The 16772-nt window shown below is 45.5% G+C and overlaps 1 protein-coding gene across 1 annotated transcript in view; it reads left to right on the top strand.

Moving 5' to 3' along the window:
* KCNN2 (potassium calcium-activated channel subfamily N member 2) overlaps positions 1 to 16772 on the top strand; it is a 323536-nt gene that overhangs the window by 299437 nt on the left and 7327 nt on the right. Inside the window, exon 8 of the mRNA XM_033929086.1 lies at positions 11121 to 11190. Coding sequence (XP_033784977.1) covers positions 11121 to 11190 — 70 coding nt within the window. The remainder of the gene's footprint in view (positions 1 to 11120; positions 11191 to 16772) is intronic.

Below are 16772 nucleotides of genomic sequence, written 5' to 3'. Positions count from 1 at the left end.
CCAGAGCTCCTCCCGAGCTACCCATAAACTTCAGTGCCCTCGACCCTGCCACCCCAGCAAGGGTCAGAGGGGTGGCATGTCCCTCATGCCCCATTATCCGGGTCACCTGACCCACCAGGCACGGCACCCCGCCGGCCCACCGCTCATCACCGGATGAGCCCCAATGACCCAGTAGCTCGGGAGATCCGCCAAAGGCCTGTGATCCCACAGGCCCCCCCCCAAGAAACCAAGCCGCGGCTAACATAAACCTAGAACGCTCTCACAACACACCGCAAAGTCATCTAAAAGCAGGTCCCACCCCACATCAGACAAATGAACCTTATCTTTATGAAAAAGCCCCGCACAACCGACCTCGACCCACCCGTGCAAAATCTGCTTACCACCCTGGGACACAACCCACTTTCCTACCTGCCGGTTAAACTTGGCCAATCCCCGAGTCCAGCGTCGAGACGCCAAACACCGAGGCCGCGGAATGACATCCGACCAAATAACCCGTGTACTCGGGCACCAGGCAAAAAGAACCCGTAAGTCATCCTTAATGATGTTGAGCAACTGCCTAGCCGGCAATGTATCAACATCATTACCCCCTAAATGAAGAATAAGCACGTCTGGACGACGTGGGCAGGACCGCAAACGAGACAAAAACGGCAAAAGCAGATGCCACCTCATGCCCTGTTGCCCCCACCAGGATACCTGGATGCCCAAATGTCCCAGCCCAAGATGTCGACCTCCAGGGCGCAACAAGGCCCTCTCGCCAGCCCAATGAATGAAGGAATGGCCAATGATCCACACCGCCGTACTGCTCCGCTCAGCACCTGAAAAGCAAACAACAAATTGCAACAGTCCAGAACTATGACCCCACACACGTGCCACACAACAATCCCCAAATTACTGAATCTCCCTTCTCCCCCTTTGCCCCCTACCCGACTCGGCCGGTCTAATGTAAGAGCGAAAGGCTCCTGAGGCCCAACGCCCCAACCGCCGGATACCAGCTTCCGGCATCCCAGCGGCACTAGCACTAGTGGCCGCACCTATCCGAAAAGAATGCGTGCCGTAGCAACTAGGATCCTCCCCGCAACGTGCTAGTGCTAGGCGCAGGACCGCCAGAAACTGAAACCGAGACAGAGGAACCCCATCAGCATGAACGAACAAAATCGGGAACCCCACCGCTCGCACCAATAAAAACTCCCGCAAACAAGACACCGGACAAGAAATACAACCCGCAATCCTATTGAGAACTAACCACTGACTGTGTCCCGCCTGATCTGTCTTGGAGCTGACCACATGAATCTCCACCTCGTTGTCACCTAACCGCACATGTTGTACACACAAACAGCGCCCCCTAGCCCTGTCAGCTGCACTCACCAGCAACTCCTCCACTCTCAACGCACCGAAGAAAGCAAGGGAAAAAGCCACCCGAAACATACCAGCTTCATAAGGGGAGTGGGCCAAATCCGGCAAAACTGGCAACAGCTGTACCAGCAAGGCATGCCGAATAGGCAAACGAGAATCAGGCCTACAAGGCACCGCTCTCCCCAGAGCTCGAAGCAGGCGACGCACCAGGAAACCCGATGTAGGACAGGACCAACCCAAAGCCCGACAGAAAAAGGCAAACCCAGCCAAACGCCCTTGCACCACCCGACGGAAAAGCTGGGTCCTGTAGGAATCCAACACGAAATCCTCCAGCAAGGATTCGGCTACATCCCCAGGTGTCCAGCCCCTGCTGAATAGAAAAGTAGCCACCAAACGGAACCCCGCTGAATAATGAGACCAAGTAGCCGGCGCTACCGACAGGCGGAGCATGTCCCACACTCCTTCTCGACCAGGCTCCACAAATGCGCTGGCATCGAAGAACCTTCCTCGTGAGCCTCCGGCGCCAGCCGACGAAACTGTGAAAAATGGAAACGAGAAAGAGCGTCAGCAATGCCATTGTGCAAACCAGGGACATGTCGTGCTCTGAGAAACAAATTAAGACGCAGACAACGTAAAACCAAGGCTCGCACCAACACATTCACCGCTAGGCAACGCGCCACCTGTCTATTAACCACCTCCACAACCCCCAGGTTATCGCACCAAAACACTACCCGCCTATCCCGCAATCTGTCCGCCCACAAGTCACAGGCCACAATGAAAGGAAACAATTCCAGGAGTGTAATATTCCGCGTAATACCCTTCTCCACCCAAGCTTGTGGCCAGCGCTCAGCACACCACGCCCCCTGACAGTACAGACCCAATCCCACCCCTCCAGCCGCATCCGAGAACAGCTCTAAGTCACAATTAGACTCCTCAGGAGCCTGCATAGGCAAATAGCCATTAAATTCGCATAAAAAACAAGCCCACACACGCAGATCAGCTCGAACTCCCGCAGACAGCCGCAAAAAATGTCGCTTATCCCTAACCCCCGCTGTGGTAGCCGCTAATCTACGCGAAAAGGCACGCTCCATGGGCAAAACCCGACAGGCAAAATTAAGAGAGCCTATCAAGGACTGAACGACCTGCAAAGTAGTTTTACGTGCCGACAAAACACGCTCAATAAGACCAAGCAGCTGCTGAACCTTACCCACCGGAAGACGAGTCACCAAATTCTCAGAATCCAACTCAATCCCTAGAAACACCAGAGACGACACAGGACCCTCAGACTTGTCCCTCGCCAAAGGTATCCCAAACTCAGCAGCCATGGACTCAAAGGCTCCCCTCAAACGCGAACAGTCATCCGAATCCGCAGGTCCTATGAACAGAAAATCATCAAGATAGTGAACAACCGCATCCAACCCAGACCGCTGAACCACCACCCAGTGAAGGAAGGAGCTGAACATCTCAAAATAAGAACACGAGATAGAACAACCCATAGGCAAACAACGATCGTAGAAATAAGCACCGTCAAAGCGGAAACCCAACAACGGATAAGACTGCGGATGAACTGGCAACAATCGGAAGGCAGATTCGATATCCACTTTGGCTAACAAAGCACCACGGCCCGCCCTAAGAATGAGCCGCAGAGCACAATCAACGGATGAATAACGAACCGTGCAAAGATCCCTCGGAATACCATCATTCACGGAAGACCCAACAGGCCGAGATAAATTGTGAATGAGGCGAAACTTACCGGGTTCCTTCTTAGGGATCACCACTAGAGGAGACACCATCATAACCGGAAAAGGCTGCTCCCGAAAAGGACTCGCAATCCGGCCCAGCCGCAATTCCTCCTCCAATTTGTGGCGGACCACGGCACCCAAATGAGTAACAGAGGACGAATTACATGCCCGAACCCCAATCAACTCCCCCCGAAATGGAATCTCAAAACACACAGAAAACCCGCGCTCCAATAGAAGAGCCACACGCACCGGCCTATAACGACGAAGCCACGGGAGCAACATGCCCACCAAAACCGGAGTAGGAACCGCACGCACCCCACCACTACTTGCCAACCCCTGGAGGACCTCCCGCTTGCTTCTTGGGGCACTTAAGGAGGGAATGCGGCTGCCCACATTGGGAGCACGCATGTCAAAATCTACAGTCCGTGAAGGAGCAGCTGGACTTGTTGAATCTCCAACACACATCATCGAGCCCTCCTCCGATAGACCCCCCCCCCCCATCCCGGGCCGAAAGGGCCGCCCACCGCCCGGAGTAACTGCCGATGCACGACCCACACCCAAAGAGGCCACCCCAGCTTTTGAGGACATATGGGTGAGCCACAGATTAACATCCTGCGTGCCCCACGACATATGTGTGTTCTCTTCCATCTTATCCCTAAAAGCCTCATCATAATTTAACCATGTCCAGCCACCAAAGCGCTGATACGCATCAAGCACAGAATCGGCATACGCTAACAATAAACCATAATCCTCGGGACGGGACCTCCCCCAAACACTGGCTAGCCGCATGAAGGCCCGTATCCAGTTAAGGATGGACCGTGAGACCGGCAAAGGCTTAACCGAGCCCACCACACGTTTGGATTTCTTCCTGCTACGCCGATGTGCCCTACCCTCCAGAAGACGAAAAATGTCGATACAGGCACGTCGCCTAATCTTGTGCCGTAAGTCGCGCGGTACTCGCTCCCATAGTTCGGTCAGAGCGACCAACGCCAGCACACCTCTACCATCCCCCTGCTGCATCACACCCCCCGTTCCCACAGGACCCCCCTCCTTACCCGGCCCAGCCCGAGGAGAAGAAGATGGCGACGAGGAAGACGAGGACAAAGAGGAAGACCGACTCGAAGAGGACGAATCCCTTCTGCGCCGCCGCTTCCCCTTACCCTTCCTCCCCCCAAGTTTCACCCCAGAAACCACAGCAGGCGCAACATTACCCGAAGTGGAAGGTCCAGCCTCGGCCAAGGAGAGGCCACTCGCAGCAGCCTCTGCAGACGCCACCGATCATCGATCCTCAACAGTGACGCCACGGCCAGCAACCCGAAGAGGGACCAGCGACGCCTCCGCCAACAGCCGAAGCTCTCACGCCATGCTGCCGATCAGAGACGCCACCCACGCTGCCTGTAGAGGGACCCGGAGCCGCTCCCGCTGCACTCCACTGGGGTTCCGGAACCGTCACTGGACTCTGCGAAAAGAAACCACAACCAGGAACAGAGCCCGGAACACCGCCCCCCTGCATACCCCAACCAGGGCCCCCAACCCCAAAAGGCAATGAGCCACCCGTCCATCCCAGAATCATATTACCCCCCCAGGAGGGGGGCAAAGAACCTGAACCCCAACCCTGCTGCCCTGAACACCAAGGGATCATGCCATAAGGAGACCCCCAAGGACCAATGGGACTCACACCCCAAACACCAGACCCCCAGCTAGTAGAAGGCTGAGGCGATGGTTGAAAATTTCCCCCCTCCCCCTGGGACAACCCATCCACCCCCAACAAGGGGGCTGTACCCAGGTCCTCCGTACTAGACCCGGAAGCTGCACTCAGAAACCCCGACTTCCCCGACACAGCACGGAGAGCTGGCCCAGCACATTGCACCTCCCTCACCGACTCCTGTACTATGCTAGGAGCTGCACAGCTGCGGTCCACAGGCCGGAGAGGCGCCTGCCCGCCCGACTTTTTCTTCCCACAGATCTTTTTGGGCCCTGCCCCCTTCTGCGTCGCAACGCGCTCCGGCCTTTTCTTCCCCGAAGCCCGCCCACTCACAAGGCCCGCAGAGCCAGCCAGAGCGATTGCCGAAAGCGCATCGCATTTTGAGCGTCGCTCCGGCCTGCCCCGTTCGAGCCCGCTTCCAACACCCACCTGCTCAGCCGGGTCCTCCACCAACGAGTCCCCTGCCCGAAACGAGATCTCAACCTCGTCGCGCTCCTGCTCCTCCACCGCCGCCAATCGCTCCACCATAGTCAACAGGTAAGAGGGGTCACCGGAACGCCACGAAAATGAGAAAAAACCAGCTCAGGAGGACCCACGACGGTTGAGTCCTCCACGGTCTCTCCTTTTTATAAATTTGCCCCCCCCCCCACTGCGCGCTCCTAACTACCGCCAATCAGTTCAAAAATCGCCCTGCCCTACACAACCAATCATACCGCCCCCCACACTCACCGCCCCTCCGACCGCCCCAGCCGATGGGCAACACGCAGGCCTGCCAGCCCCGTGTTATCATACGCCCATCGACACGGGGGTCTCGGGCTACTCTTTAGTGTGTGATAAGTGCCATGCAGCCCATAGGTATACAATGGTCTGCATGGCATTTTGTGTGCAGTAAATCGGGCAGACTGCCCATTCGGGAAACTGGGCAGTGTTCAGGCTCCTAGAGCAGTTGAAGGACCCAGTACCTCCTCCCCACATGACTGACATCTCTCTCCTCTCCATTCCAAGCTCTGGCACTCCCGTTCTCTTTCACCCCTCTCCCACTCCGGCATCTCCCTCTCTCTGACCCCCACCCCCCACCCCGCACATTTACCTCAAAAGTTCCTGTCACCATACAGTGGCTCTGCCACTGCCCAGAGCCTTCTCTCTGTCGTGGCCCACCCCTTTCTGATATAACTTCCTGCTTCCATAAGGGCAGGCCGCAGCAGAGAGAAGGTTCCGGTCAGTGTCAGACAGCCTGTGCCAGGGCCCTATATGGAGAAAATAACTTTTGAGGTTAATTTGGGGAAGGTGAACCTGGGGGGGCCCCATTGCCCTTATTACCCAAGGGCTGAGATCCCTGACAGTCCTCCCTTGCACTAAACCATTTGCACATCTTAGTAAAAGGACTGTTATAGGAGTCATTCACCTCCAAAAGGAAACCACTTTAAATTGTGGTCTCACTACTTAATTTGGTGTCAGTTACTCATTTAAGTGCCAACACCTCCATGTGGAAGTTGCCAAGTCTGTGCCAATCAATTTTAATAGTATCCCCCTCATTTTACAACAGGTCACCTAAATGTTATTGTCATTTGCATGTTTAAATTTATAGAATAATGCCATCCACATAGGTAAGTGTACTTTTTACGTGTTTATATGGCATTAGTACGCCCAAGTGCTTTTCTATAATTACGCACTAAAATTAGTTTAGCACATAGTTGTTACAAGGGCATTCACAGAGGAGGGGCATAGATGTGGACATAACTTACTGCAGGGACGCTCAATATCAATTTAAATAGGCTGCAACCCAGTCGGGATAATAATAATAATAATACTAATAATTTTATTTCTTGTATACCGCTATACCGTGAGGTTCAAAGTGGTTTACAGTAGATACAGAAGAGATGCAATTAAGTAAGATTAATTAAAATGAAGAAAAAGTACTTAGAGTTCCCTGACTGTCCCAAAGGCTCACAATCTTGCTAAAGTACTTGAGAAAAATAAATTAATTAGGCTAGAAACATAGAATAGAAGAAGGCAGGAAAACAATACATAGGAAAATTAATTTAGAATACATTATATGGGAGGTTTTTTTTCGGATACGATATATGGGAAGGATTTAACATAATAAACATAATAAATTTTGTATCATTAAAAAATTAAATCTAGTAACATTACAAAGATTCTAAACTGAATTCCTTACATTGATTGATTGAGTAAATGGATTAGTAAAAGATTTTAGAAATTGAAATTGGTTACATTAATTAAGAAAATTGAACCAGGTAGTAGACTAAACTAGGGAATATATAGAGGAGATAGAAGGAGGAGAGATTAGGTAGATTGAATATGCTTAGTGAATAAATGGGTTTTGATTTTTTTTCGGAAGGCTTTGATATTAGATGTTGTGATCAGCAATTTAGAGATTGAAGGATCTATTTTAGCTGCATGTGTCGCTAGGAGGCCATCATAAAATTTCTTACGCAGGGTGCCTTTGAATGATGGGTATGAGAATAGGGTCTGTGACCTCCTTGTGGTTGGAAGTAGACGATTTAGGCGATTGTAAAGATAGGAAGGTGATTTCCCCAATGAATATGCATGAGATCTATCTGCATTCAATAGAGGCAGTGCATGCAAATAGATCGCCTGCATATTCATTGAGGAAATACTGAAAACCTGACTAGGTTGCAGCCCTCAAAGACTAGCATTGAGCACCCCTGAGAGTGCCATATGAGCCATAGACCTGCCATGAATATTTGCACCTAATGTAGGCGCGTTACATAGAAACATAGAACATAGAAGATGACGGCAGAAAAGGGCCACAGCCCATCAAGTCTGCCCACTCCAACAACCCTACCCCCTTGAATTTACCCCCCTAGAGATCCCACATGTGTATCCCATTTCCTTTTAAAATCCTTCACGCTGCTGGCCTGAATCACCTGAGGTGGAAGTTCATTCCAACGATCGACCACCCTTTCGGTGAAGAAGATGCAGGATTATGCTAGTATTTTATAAGAATACTTACACGCCTATAAGTGGCTTACCACCTGCGCTGATATTCACCTAAATCTCGTTGCCCTGCTGTAGAACTGCATCCAATATTTGTAAAGCGGATGCTCCCACTGCGTGGCCAAGTAAATATACAAACACTTCTGTGGATCTTTTAGATAAGGTTCGACATTGCCAGATTTCTTTCTAAAAAGCTTCCTATTCACTGATGCCTTTGACTAATGATGCTACTATTCTTTTCTCATCGTTCCCCTTAGTCCTTTTGTTCTCTCCCATATACGTTCTCTTTCCTGTATTTATTGTAGATTTCCCCCCTTTTCCTGCTCGTTCTTAGTACGTTTATTTTGTTTGTCTGAGTAAAATTTGTCTGTTTAATATTGTTGTTTTTAATTTTGTTCTTACCCCTATTTTACTGTAGTAAAACGCCTAGGGACTCATAATAAAAAAGTGGCCTAAATGGGTACTTGGATGATCAAAAAACCTGATCGTTCAAGTACCCATAACCAAAGCTGGTTTTAGACATATCTAAAAACCAGCTTAGGCCTTTCCCCTGCCTCTAAATGCATAGAGCGAAAAGAGGCGTTTTTAGAGGAGAGAAAGGGCGGGAGTTGGGCCGACCTAGACATAGGTATAACCAAAACCTAAAACAGGCAGCCTAGTCGGCATTTATACGTTTTGACTTAGACCAAGTCAAAACTGGTATAAGTGCCTAAAAAGGGACCGCTGAGCAGCGGTCCCTGCAACCTGCCCACCCCCCACTGCAACCATCGCAGCAGGAGAGATGGATCATCTCTCCGGCTGTGACAGTGATCGGCCGCGACAGCAATTGTGATCCTCACCCCGAAGTGCCGCAGAATTGGCCCAGTTGCCTTAGGCCCCTCCTGTGGGCGGGGCCTTAGGCATATGGGCTCAACCCAGCCCGTGTGCCTAAGCCCTGCCCACAGGAGGGGCCTAAGGCAACTGGGCTAATTCCGGTTGGCCCAGGCTCCAAAGGCCCCACCTGTGGGCGGGGCTTGATGCACCTGGGCCAATCAGGCCCTAAGGCCCGCCATTCTGAGGATGGCAGGTCAGCCAGCCAGCCAGGGTTGGGACCTGTCCGTCCGTCCAACTTTGTTAAGGTATGGGGGTGTCGGGGGTCGCCAGGTGGGGGGGTCACGGGGTTCGGGGGGGGCGATCGGGGGTGATTGCGGGGGGGTGCGTCGAGGGTAGGAGGGCCTGGGATCCCTCCTGCCCATATCTTAGTGGGGGTGGGGGGCAGTGGGTTTTGTCGGGGCAGGAGAGGTTGGGCTCCCTCCTGACCTGATCGTGTCGCGGGTGCAGGTGGGTGTTTCGGCAGGGCAGAAGGGGTTGGGCTCCCTCCTGTCCTGATCGTGTTGCAGGTTCAGGTGGGGGTTTCAGTGGGGCAGGAGGGGTTCGGCTCCCTCCTGACCTGATCTTTTCGTGGGTAGGGGTTTCGGCAGGGCAGGAGGGGTTGGGCTCCCTCCTGTCCCGATCATGTCAGGGGGGTCTTGGGTCACCAAGGCAGCAGGGGTTGGGCTCTCTCCTGCCCGATCGGGGAGGGGGTGGATCGCAGCAGGAGAGATTGGCTCTCTCCTGCCGTGATTGTTGCTGGGTGGGAGGAGTGGATTCTGTAACCAGTGTTCTTTTTGACAGACACCGGTTACAGAATTCAGCTTTTAGGTGAAGGACTGGCCCCGACTTCGCCTAAAAGCTCTTGTGTTGGGCGTTTGGGACTTAGGCTTTTTTTGGTTGATTATACGTTGTTAGTGTAGACGTAGTGGTGGTCTGGGCGTTTAAACAGCTGAACGTAGAGGCAGGCTATTATCAAAAACAACCTCGTTTTGGACCTTTTTTTGAGAATGGACATTTTCCCTGCTTCTACTTTCAGCGTTTAGGGCCTAGGCCAAAAGGGGACTTAGACATTTTTTTTATTATGCCCCTCTTAGTATTTTGATAAGCGTTTAATCAAATTTACAAGAAGCTTGGAAACTTGGAAAATACAACTGGACGTGAACATATCACAACGTGGCCGTCTCCGTTCTAATCACTATGTTCTAAGTAAAATGGCACTCACAGTCTGCATTAATAACCGTAACAAAAGCACATCAAATCAGCAATCAGTATATCACAACTACTAGTGCCTTCCTCCAAACAAAGTACTGCAAAATATTAAATATCTCGTAAGATCTCAGTTGCCCCCTCTTTTACTAAGACTCACTAGCCTTAGAATATAATGGACGCATTAAGCATTTAGCGTGTGCTAAATCGGCTAGCACACCTTAGTAAAAGGATCCTTTGGTCTTGGTATATGCTATATTTTCCCTCCTCGGTGCTTATGCATTGCTATAGAAAATAGGCTTAAAGAATGCAGTGCAGCTGAACACAGCCTTTGCATCCTTTTCCAGTATGTACCTGCAGTTTTCAGTGTTCTGTAAGATAAGTACATTAGAGTATTCAATAGGTAACTCTCAAATATTGTTATTATATTCTTGATTTAAATAAATACTGCCGTTCTGTGGTACAACCACAGCAGTTTGCATGTTATACAATGGAGGTACATTAGATAGAGTGGGAGCCCGCCGGGACAGTTAGGGAAATAATGCTTGAGCGCCTGAATAATTTGTAATCTGCATAGAATTGTAGGATATGCAGAATATCAATTATTAAATAAATAAAAATAAGTCAGCTATGCTTCAGTAACATGTGAAAAAGTATTTCATTATCCTTGAAATGCAGCAGGGGTTAGTTACAAACACTAACAGAGAAGAAATCAGAGATTGGTCCAAAAAAAATCCTTGTTTTTTTTAGCTGCTGGTCAGATAATGGTATTATTTAAGTCAGTTGGAATATCACTTATCACTAAATTTTCATCAGGTTCAAACACCTAACTCAATCCATTTCAGACTAATCAGGGCTAATACTGTACCTGTATCTAGTCATGTAGGCATAGGAAGACTATTCACCATTCTGAAATTACCCTAAATATTTCATTTTCTTCCTATGTCTATTTGCCATGATACTAAAGCTTGAAGGAATGTTTTGGCTTTTTTTTCATATACTGTAAATAAACTCTTATCTCTCTTTCTTGAATTCAGCTTTAAACCATGGAAAACAGTAATTCGAGGGCATCACATCTTCTTTCTTTCTGCTTTCTAATTTCTAGTGTTAAAGAAGCATGCATCTCATTTTATCAAATAACATTCCCAGTTTGGATTTGGCACAGACGTGCCCGAAACATTATCCATATAATAAGATTTTTCTTGCAAGCTACATGCATGCATTTCAAAACCCATGATATGTCAGATGAAATGTCTAATTGCCATATTTCATTGTTTTAGGTTAAGAAGTGTAAAAATGGAACAACGAAAGCTAAATGATCAAGCAAACACTTTGGTGGACCTGGCTAAGGTTAGTAGGTACCCAATACAAACAACTGGGTGAATAGTAAACAGGGAATTGTTCCGAGGCTAGATAATCACAAAAAACAAAAAAGGAACAAAGCTAAAGAACTTTTAATACCTTTTAAACCTTGATGGCGCTCAGAATCCAAGAATGGAATGGGAAAAGCTCAGCGTGGGGAGCGAACCCCTAAAGAGTTTTTCACAGAATCTATCATTGCACCAACTGATGTGGTAGAAAGGTGATTAAAAATGCTTCTTGAAAAAACAATATAATATTTTACATGTCCATAAAGTGAATTGAATGTTCAACGTTTTGAAACTTCAAAAATAGTGAAAAATAAACAAACTTAACTTAATGTCCATACAGCGATGGTCCGGCAAGGTTCCGGCAACCTTGCTGTACCATCGCTGTATGGACATTTAAGTTAAGTTTGTTTATTTTTCACTATTTTTGAAGTTTCAAAACGTTGAACATTCAATTCACTTTATGGACATGTAAAATATTATATTGTTTTTTCAAGAAGCATTTTTAATCACCTTTCTACCACATCAGTTGGTGCAATGATAGATTCTGTGAAAAACTCTTTAGGGGTTCGCTCCCCACGCTGAGCTTTTCCCATTCCATTCTTGGATTCTGAGCACCATCAAGGTTTAAAAGGTATTAAAAGTTCTTTAGCTTTGTTCCTTTTTTCTTTTTTGTAAGGTTAGTAGGTGTCATAGGCTTAGCCGCTGCTTACCACATATTTATTTTTCATGGAAGTTGTGAAACAACAGAAGATTTTGCAGCTCAGTGGACAGTTTGATTCAATCATTTTTGGTAGACACATATGACTTTGGAGACAGGCAGACTTCACAAAACTGAGAACAGGGAGGAGGTTAGTAACTACAAACCATTTAATTTGACTTGTATGGTGGGAAATAAATGGAATTTTAAGTAATAAAGCAAAGATGGCAATATATTGAAGCCAGGAAATTGCAGTGGCCGAGGCAACATGGTTTCACTGGAATGATGTTATATCAACATGAAGTGGATGTTGGAGGTGGCTGCTTGTAGTGTACTTTGATTTCTGGAAGTCCTTTGACCTCTATTTGTCAAAAGGCATATAAGCAAGCTGAGATGTCAAAAGATGGGTCCTAACGTGGTGCTCCTTTTACAAAACTGCAATAGAGGTTTCTACCATGGGCCGGTGAAGTAAATGCTCTGACACTCCTAAGAAGGGTATTACAGTGGATGGAATCACTTAGGAGCCAGAAGGAATATAAGTGTTGGCAGCATTGAATATCTGGATTTAATTCAGCTCACAGCTTGCTGTCCACCAAAGGCTGAATATTGGACCCTTAGAAAATGCAATAATACAAAAAAGCCAACCGCTCTAAAGAAAAATGCAATCCACAACACTATAAATCTAAATCTAAATTTTTTAATTCAATTATTAGGGGGATAGGAAAAGCCTGAGAACCAGTTAGGAGAACTTAAATCTGGTGCAGTAAACCGCACTCAAAATGTTCCCATTTTCTCGGTCATCAGCATAAAAACCTCTGAGATTTCAATTTTTAATCTTCATATTCAACAAAATAAATGAATAAATGTTGGAACCACTCAAAAACTAATCACTTAACTTATGTGCTTGTGTATTTCTTCTGACAAACTCCTGATGTACAAAACTTCTTCATATTTCTGCAGCCCAAAAAAGTCAATCCAAAGCTGCAGCATTTCGTGGTGCTGCAGAAATATGAAGTTTTGCACATCAGGAGATTGTCAGAAGGAATACACAAGATGCTGTTTATTGAATCCGGCCCTAAGTGTTTTTTTTCCTATCTGTCCCAGCGGGCTTACAATCTAGCTATGGTACCTTGGGCAATGGAGGGTTAAGTGATTTGCCCAGGTTCGCAAGAAAAAGTTCTGGAATTGAACCCGCAACCTCAGGGTGTTGAGACAGCAGCTCTAACCACTAGGCCATCCCTCCACATGAGTCATGATATAGAAAAAAAACGTGATTTTACACCGCAGTCTTTGTAAATAACATTACGTAGGGCTCCTTTTACGAAGGTGCGCTAAGCGTTTTAGCGCATGCACCGGATTAGCGCACTAGCCAAAAATCTACCGCCTGCTCAAAAGGAGGTGGTAGCGGCTAGTGCGTGCGGCAATTTAGTGCACGCTATTCCGCGCGTTAAGGCACTAGCGTGGCTTTGTAAAAGGAGCCGTTAATGTAGGCTTCCATTATTTTAGTCAATGTTTGAGGCAAAGATTCTTCCATAACTTTCTACAAAAAAAGAATTAATATTTTTCAAACAATGCTTTAATTTAAATATTGATTAAAAACATTACAGTCAATATACCATACAAACTCATAAACACAGGATGCCTAGAATTCTCCAACAGTGCTCCTAAGTTGAAATAAGCAATCATCTAAGAGTTCTAACAGTCCATCACAATGGAGGAGTACTTATCTCTTAAAAGTTCTTATCCGAAATTCTTATCCTCTGAAGTCATCAGATCATCCTGGGCTCAGCTGCATCTTCCAAAGTGCTCAGTGCTCTCTCACATAATCGCAAATGAAAAAAAAAAAACACAAGTGAAAAAAGTTCATTCAAAAAAGCTCAATTTTAAAACAGTCATAATCCAAAATCATCAATCCAACGCATCTTATTCATAAATCCAGGAAGTCAATACAATTCAAAAACCTCAAAACTTCCTCAACAGTCTCCGGTAGTTCTTTGACATCATACGTGTTTCCCTTCCAGCTTTTTCAAGAGGAAGATATATGTAACACTTTAGCAAACAGGCAAAACCAAAGTGGAATTGTCCAATCAGAATGGTGCACAAAAAAGTGTCTTTCAACTCATCTGATAAATTCAATATGTTTATTCATCCAAAGTAACTCTGGAATTCAAAGTCTGCGGTACTGCAAAAAGGAACTGTTAGAAGCCTTCATTCTAAGTGACTCGACTCCTGATGCAGGCCAGGAGGCCGAAACATGTACATGTCGAATCATTGAGTTACTTTGGATGAATAAAGATATTGAATTTATCAGATGAGTTGAAAGACACTTTTTTGTGCACCATTCTGATTGGACAATTCCACTTTGGTTTTGCCTTTTTGAGTTTTGTGGATTTGTTTCCCCTGTTCTTGTGTACACTTTAGCAAACAGCAGACAGCCTCACATTGGGACAAAGTCCCCTGCAGAACTCCAAGGCGGCACAGCCATCTCTAAACACTCTCAAAGCATCCCATAAATTCAGACCATGATCTAAGTATACAATAATTTCTGCACAGACATGGGCAGCCTTCAGCATACTACAAACAGTGCACCTTAGTAAAAGGACCCCGAGGTTTTTACACATATTTCTCATGTGCTATCCATACCAAATTTTCAGTGCATATCAAGGAGGCAAAGGGAATCCCGACAGGCATTCTTCTAGTAGCATATAAGATTTTGTTTTGTTTTGTTTTTTTTGTTTAAATTTTTATTGATTTTCAAACTTTGATAGTGCAATACAATTGATAAATCATAAAATACTGCATAAAACACACTAATAACTATACAGTTATTACATTAAACAGTCATTTATTCCCATCCTCATCTTAATTATTAATATAAAAATACATATGATGTGATTTCAATATTAGAATTAGTAGCATATAAGTTTTAAGTTAGCACCTATCTTTTTAAATACCGTTTATAAAATTTCCTCCTCAGTGTGTACAAAACAAGGTGACACTTGAATAATCCTCCAGTTTGTTTTTTATGATCTTACCAGCCTTTTCAGTATACTTAGAATAATGCAACACACATGGGATTACCTCTTCTTTCACCTTAGATGCTCTCTAATGTAGTAATTGCTCTCATGGACTGCATTTCGCTTTTTTCATAGCTTTATTCACAAATGTACAGGATATCCCCTTGAAGGAAACTTTCTCAACAATTGTGCAGCTTTATTTACAAACTCTTCCCATCCTGGGACCGTAACTTTAATCATATATACACCACCTTCCCTTTCTCAATACAAATAAATGCTATATTAAATATCTATTACTACTAATGTTAATTAAAACAGCAGCACTAAATCCAGTGTTGGCAACACTTACCTTGCCAGCGCTGGATCTGGTTGTAACTATCAAAGAAAAGTATTGCCAACATTGGATTTACTGCTACTGTTTTAATTAACATTAGTAGTAATAGATATTTAGTACAGCATTTGTTTGTTTTGAGGAAGGGAGGGTGGTTTATATATGATTAAAGCTATGGTCCCAGGATGGGGATCTGAAATAACATATATGTCATAAGAGATCCTATGATCTGAGTATCATAAGCATTTTGATATACCCACCTTGTTAAGAGTTTATAAAACCTACTGATGTTGTTGTAAAATTCATTTAGATATATACAAACAGAACTTATTTTTGAAAGTCTTTTGGAATTTATTTAATTCTACTAATATCTCTTAGAAGCATCCATGAGGATTTATGAGTTAATTCTCATGTTTTTATGCTGAGTAGACAAATACATTTGGACAATTTTGATTGGAAATTGATCTGCCCTTTTGTTTCTATTGTGTTTCTTTGGATATTAAGCATGATCACAATTAGGAAACCCCTTTTCAGTGTCAAAGATCATATTAAAGCCACACAATTGCAGGATTTGCAGAGCAAGGAAGATACACTGTGGATCAATTTGGAAAGAGGGAGTGGTGAATATATTTACATTCGTGTGATATACAGGCTTCCTTTACAGATGAAAGAAGTGGACCGAAATTTAATAGTAGACATTCAGAATATATCTAAAAAAGAGGAAGTTTTACTAAGAGGTGATTTTAACATGCTGGATGTTTATTGGGGTAACCCTATTGTGGGGTCTTGTAGAAATAGGGAGATCCTGGATTCTCTACAAGGAGAACTGTTCCACCAGTTGGTAAAGAAACCCACGCGGGATGGGATCATACTGGACTTAGTGCTTACAAACGGGGAAAGTGTTTCTGATATTACAGTGGGTGATTATCTTGCATTCAGTGATCACTGCATGATATGGTTTAATATTAAAACAAGTATGAAGAGGGCTTATTAAAAAGTAAAGGTTCTAGACTTAAAAAAACAAAAACTAACTTTGTTCGGATGGGAGATTATGTCAAGGAATTGTCTGGTTGGGAACATATGGAAGAAATATAAATGCAGTGGGCAAAACTGAAAGGAGTTATTGTAAAAGTGACAATCCTTTTTGTGAGGCAAGTAAGTAAAAGTAAGAGGAAAAGAAGGCCACTTTAGTTCTCAAAAGTAGTAGCTGAGAAGGTAAGAAATAAGAGGTTAGTTTTCATAAACTACAAAAGATCGCAGAAAGAGGAAAACAGGCAAAAATATCTGGAAAAGTTGAGAGGCTGATCATGAAATCAGGAAAGCAAAGATGTAAATTGAAGAAAAAATAGCTGACATTTTTTAGATATATCAGTGATAGGAAGAAGTGCAAAAGTGGCATTGTGAAGACTCAAAGGTAAAGGAGAGAAGTATGTAGAAGCTGATAAAGAAAAGGCTGAATTGCTTAACAAATATTTCTGTTCTGTGTTCAACGCTGAAGCACCGTGAGCGGGACCACA

The sequence above is a fragment of the Geotrypetes seraphini genome, chromosome 1 (genome assembly GCF_902459505.1).
Source record: "Geotrypetes seraphini chromosome 1, aGeoSer1.1, whole genome shotgun sequence".
In the NCBI taxonomy this organism is placed as follows: domain Eukaryota; kingdom Metazoa; phylum Chordata; class Amphibia; order Gymnophiona; family Dermophiidae; genus Geotrypetes; species Geotrypetes seraphini.
Note: the sequence above shows the minus strand (reverse complement) of the source record. Positions and strands in the feature narration are given on the sequence as shown.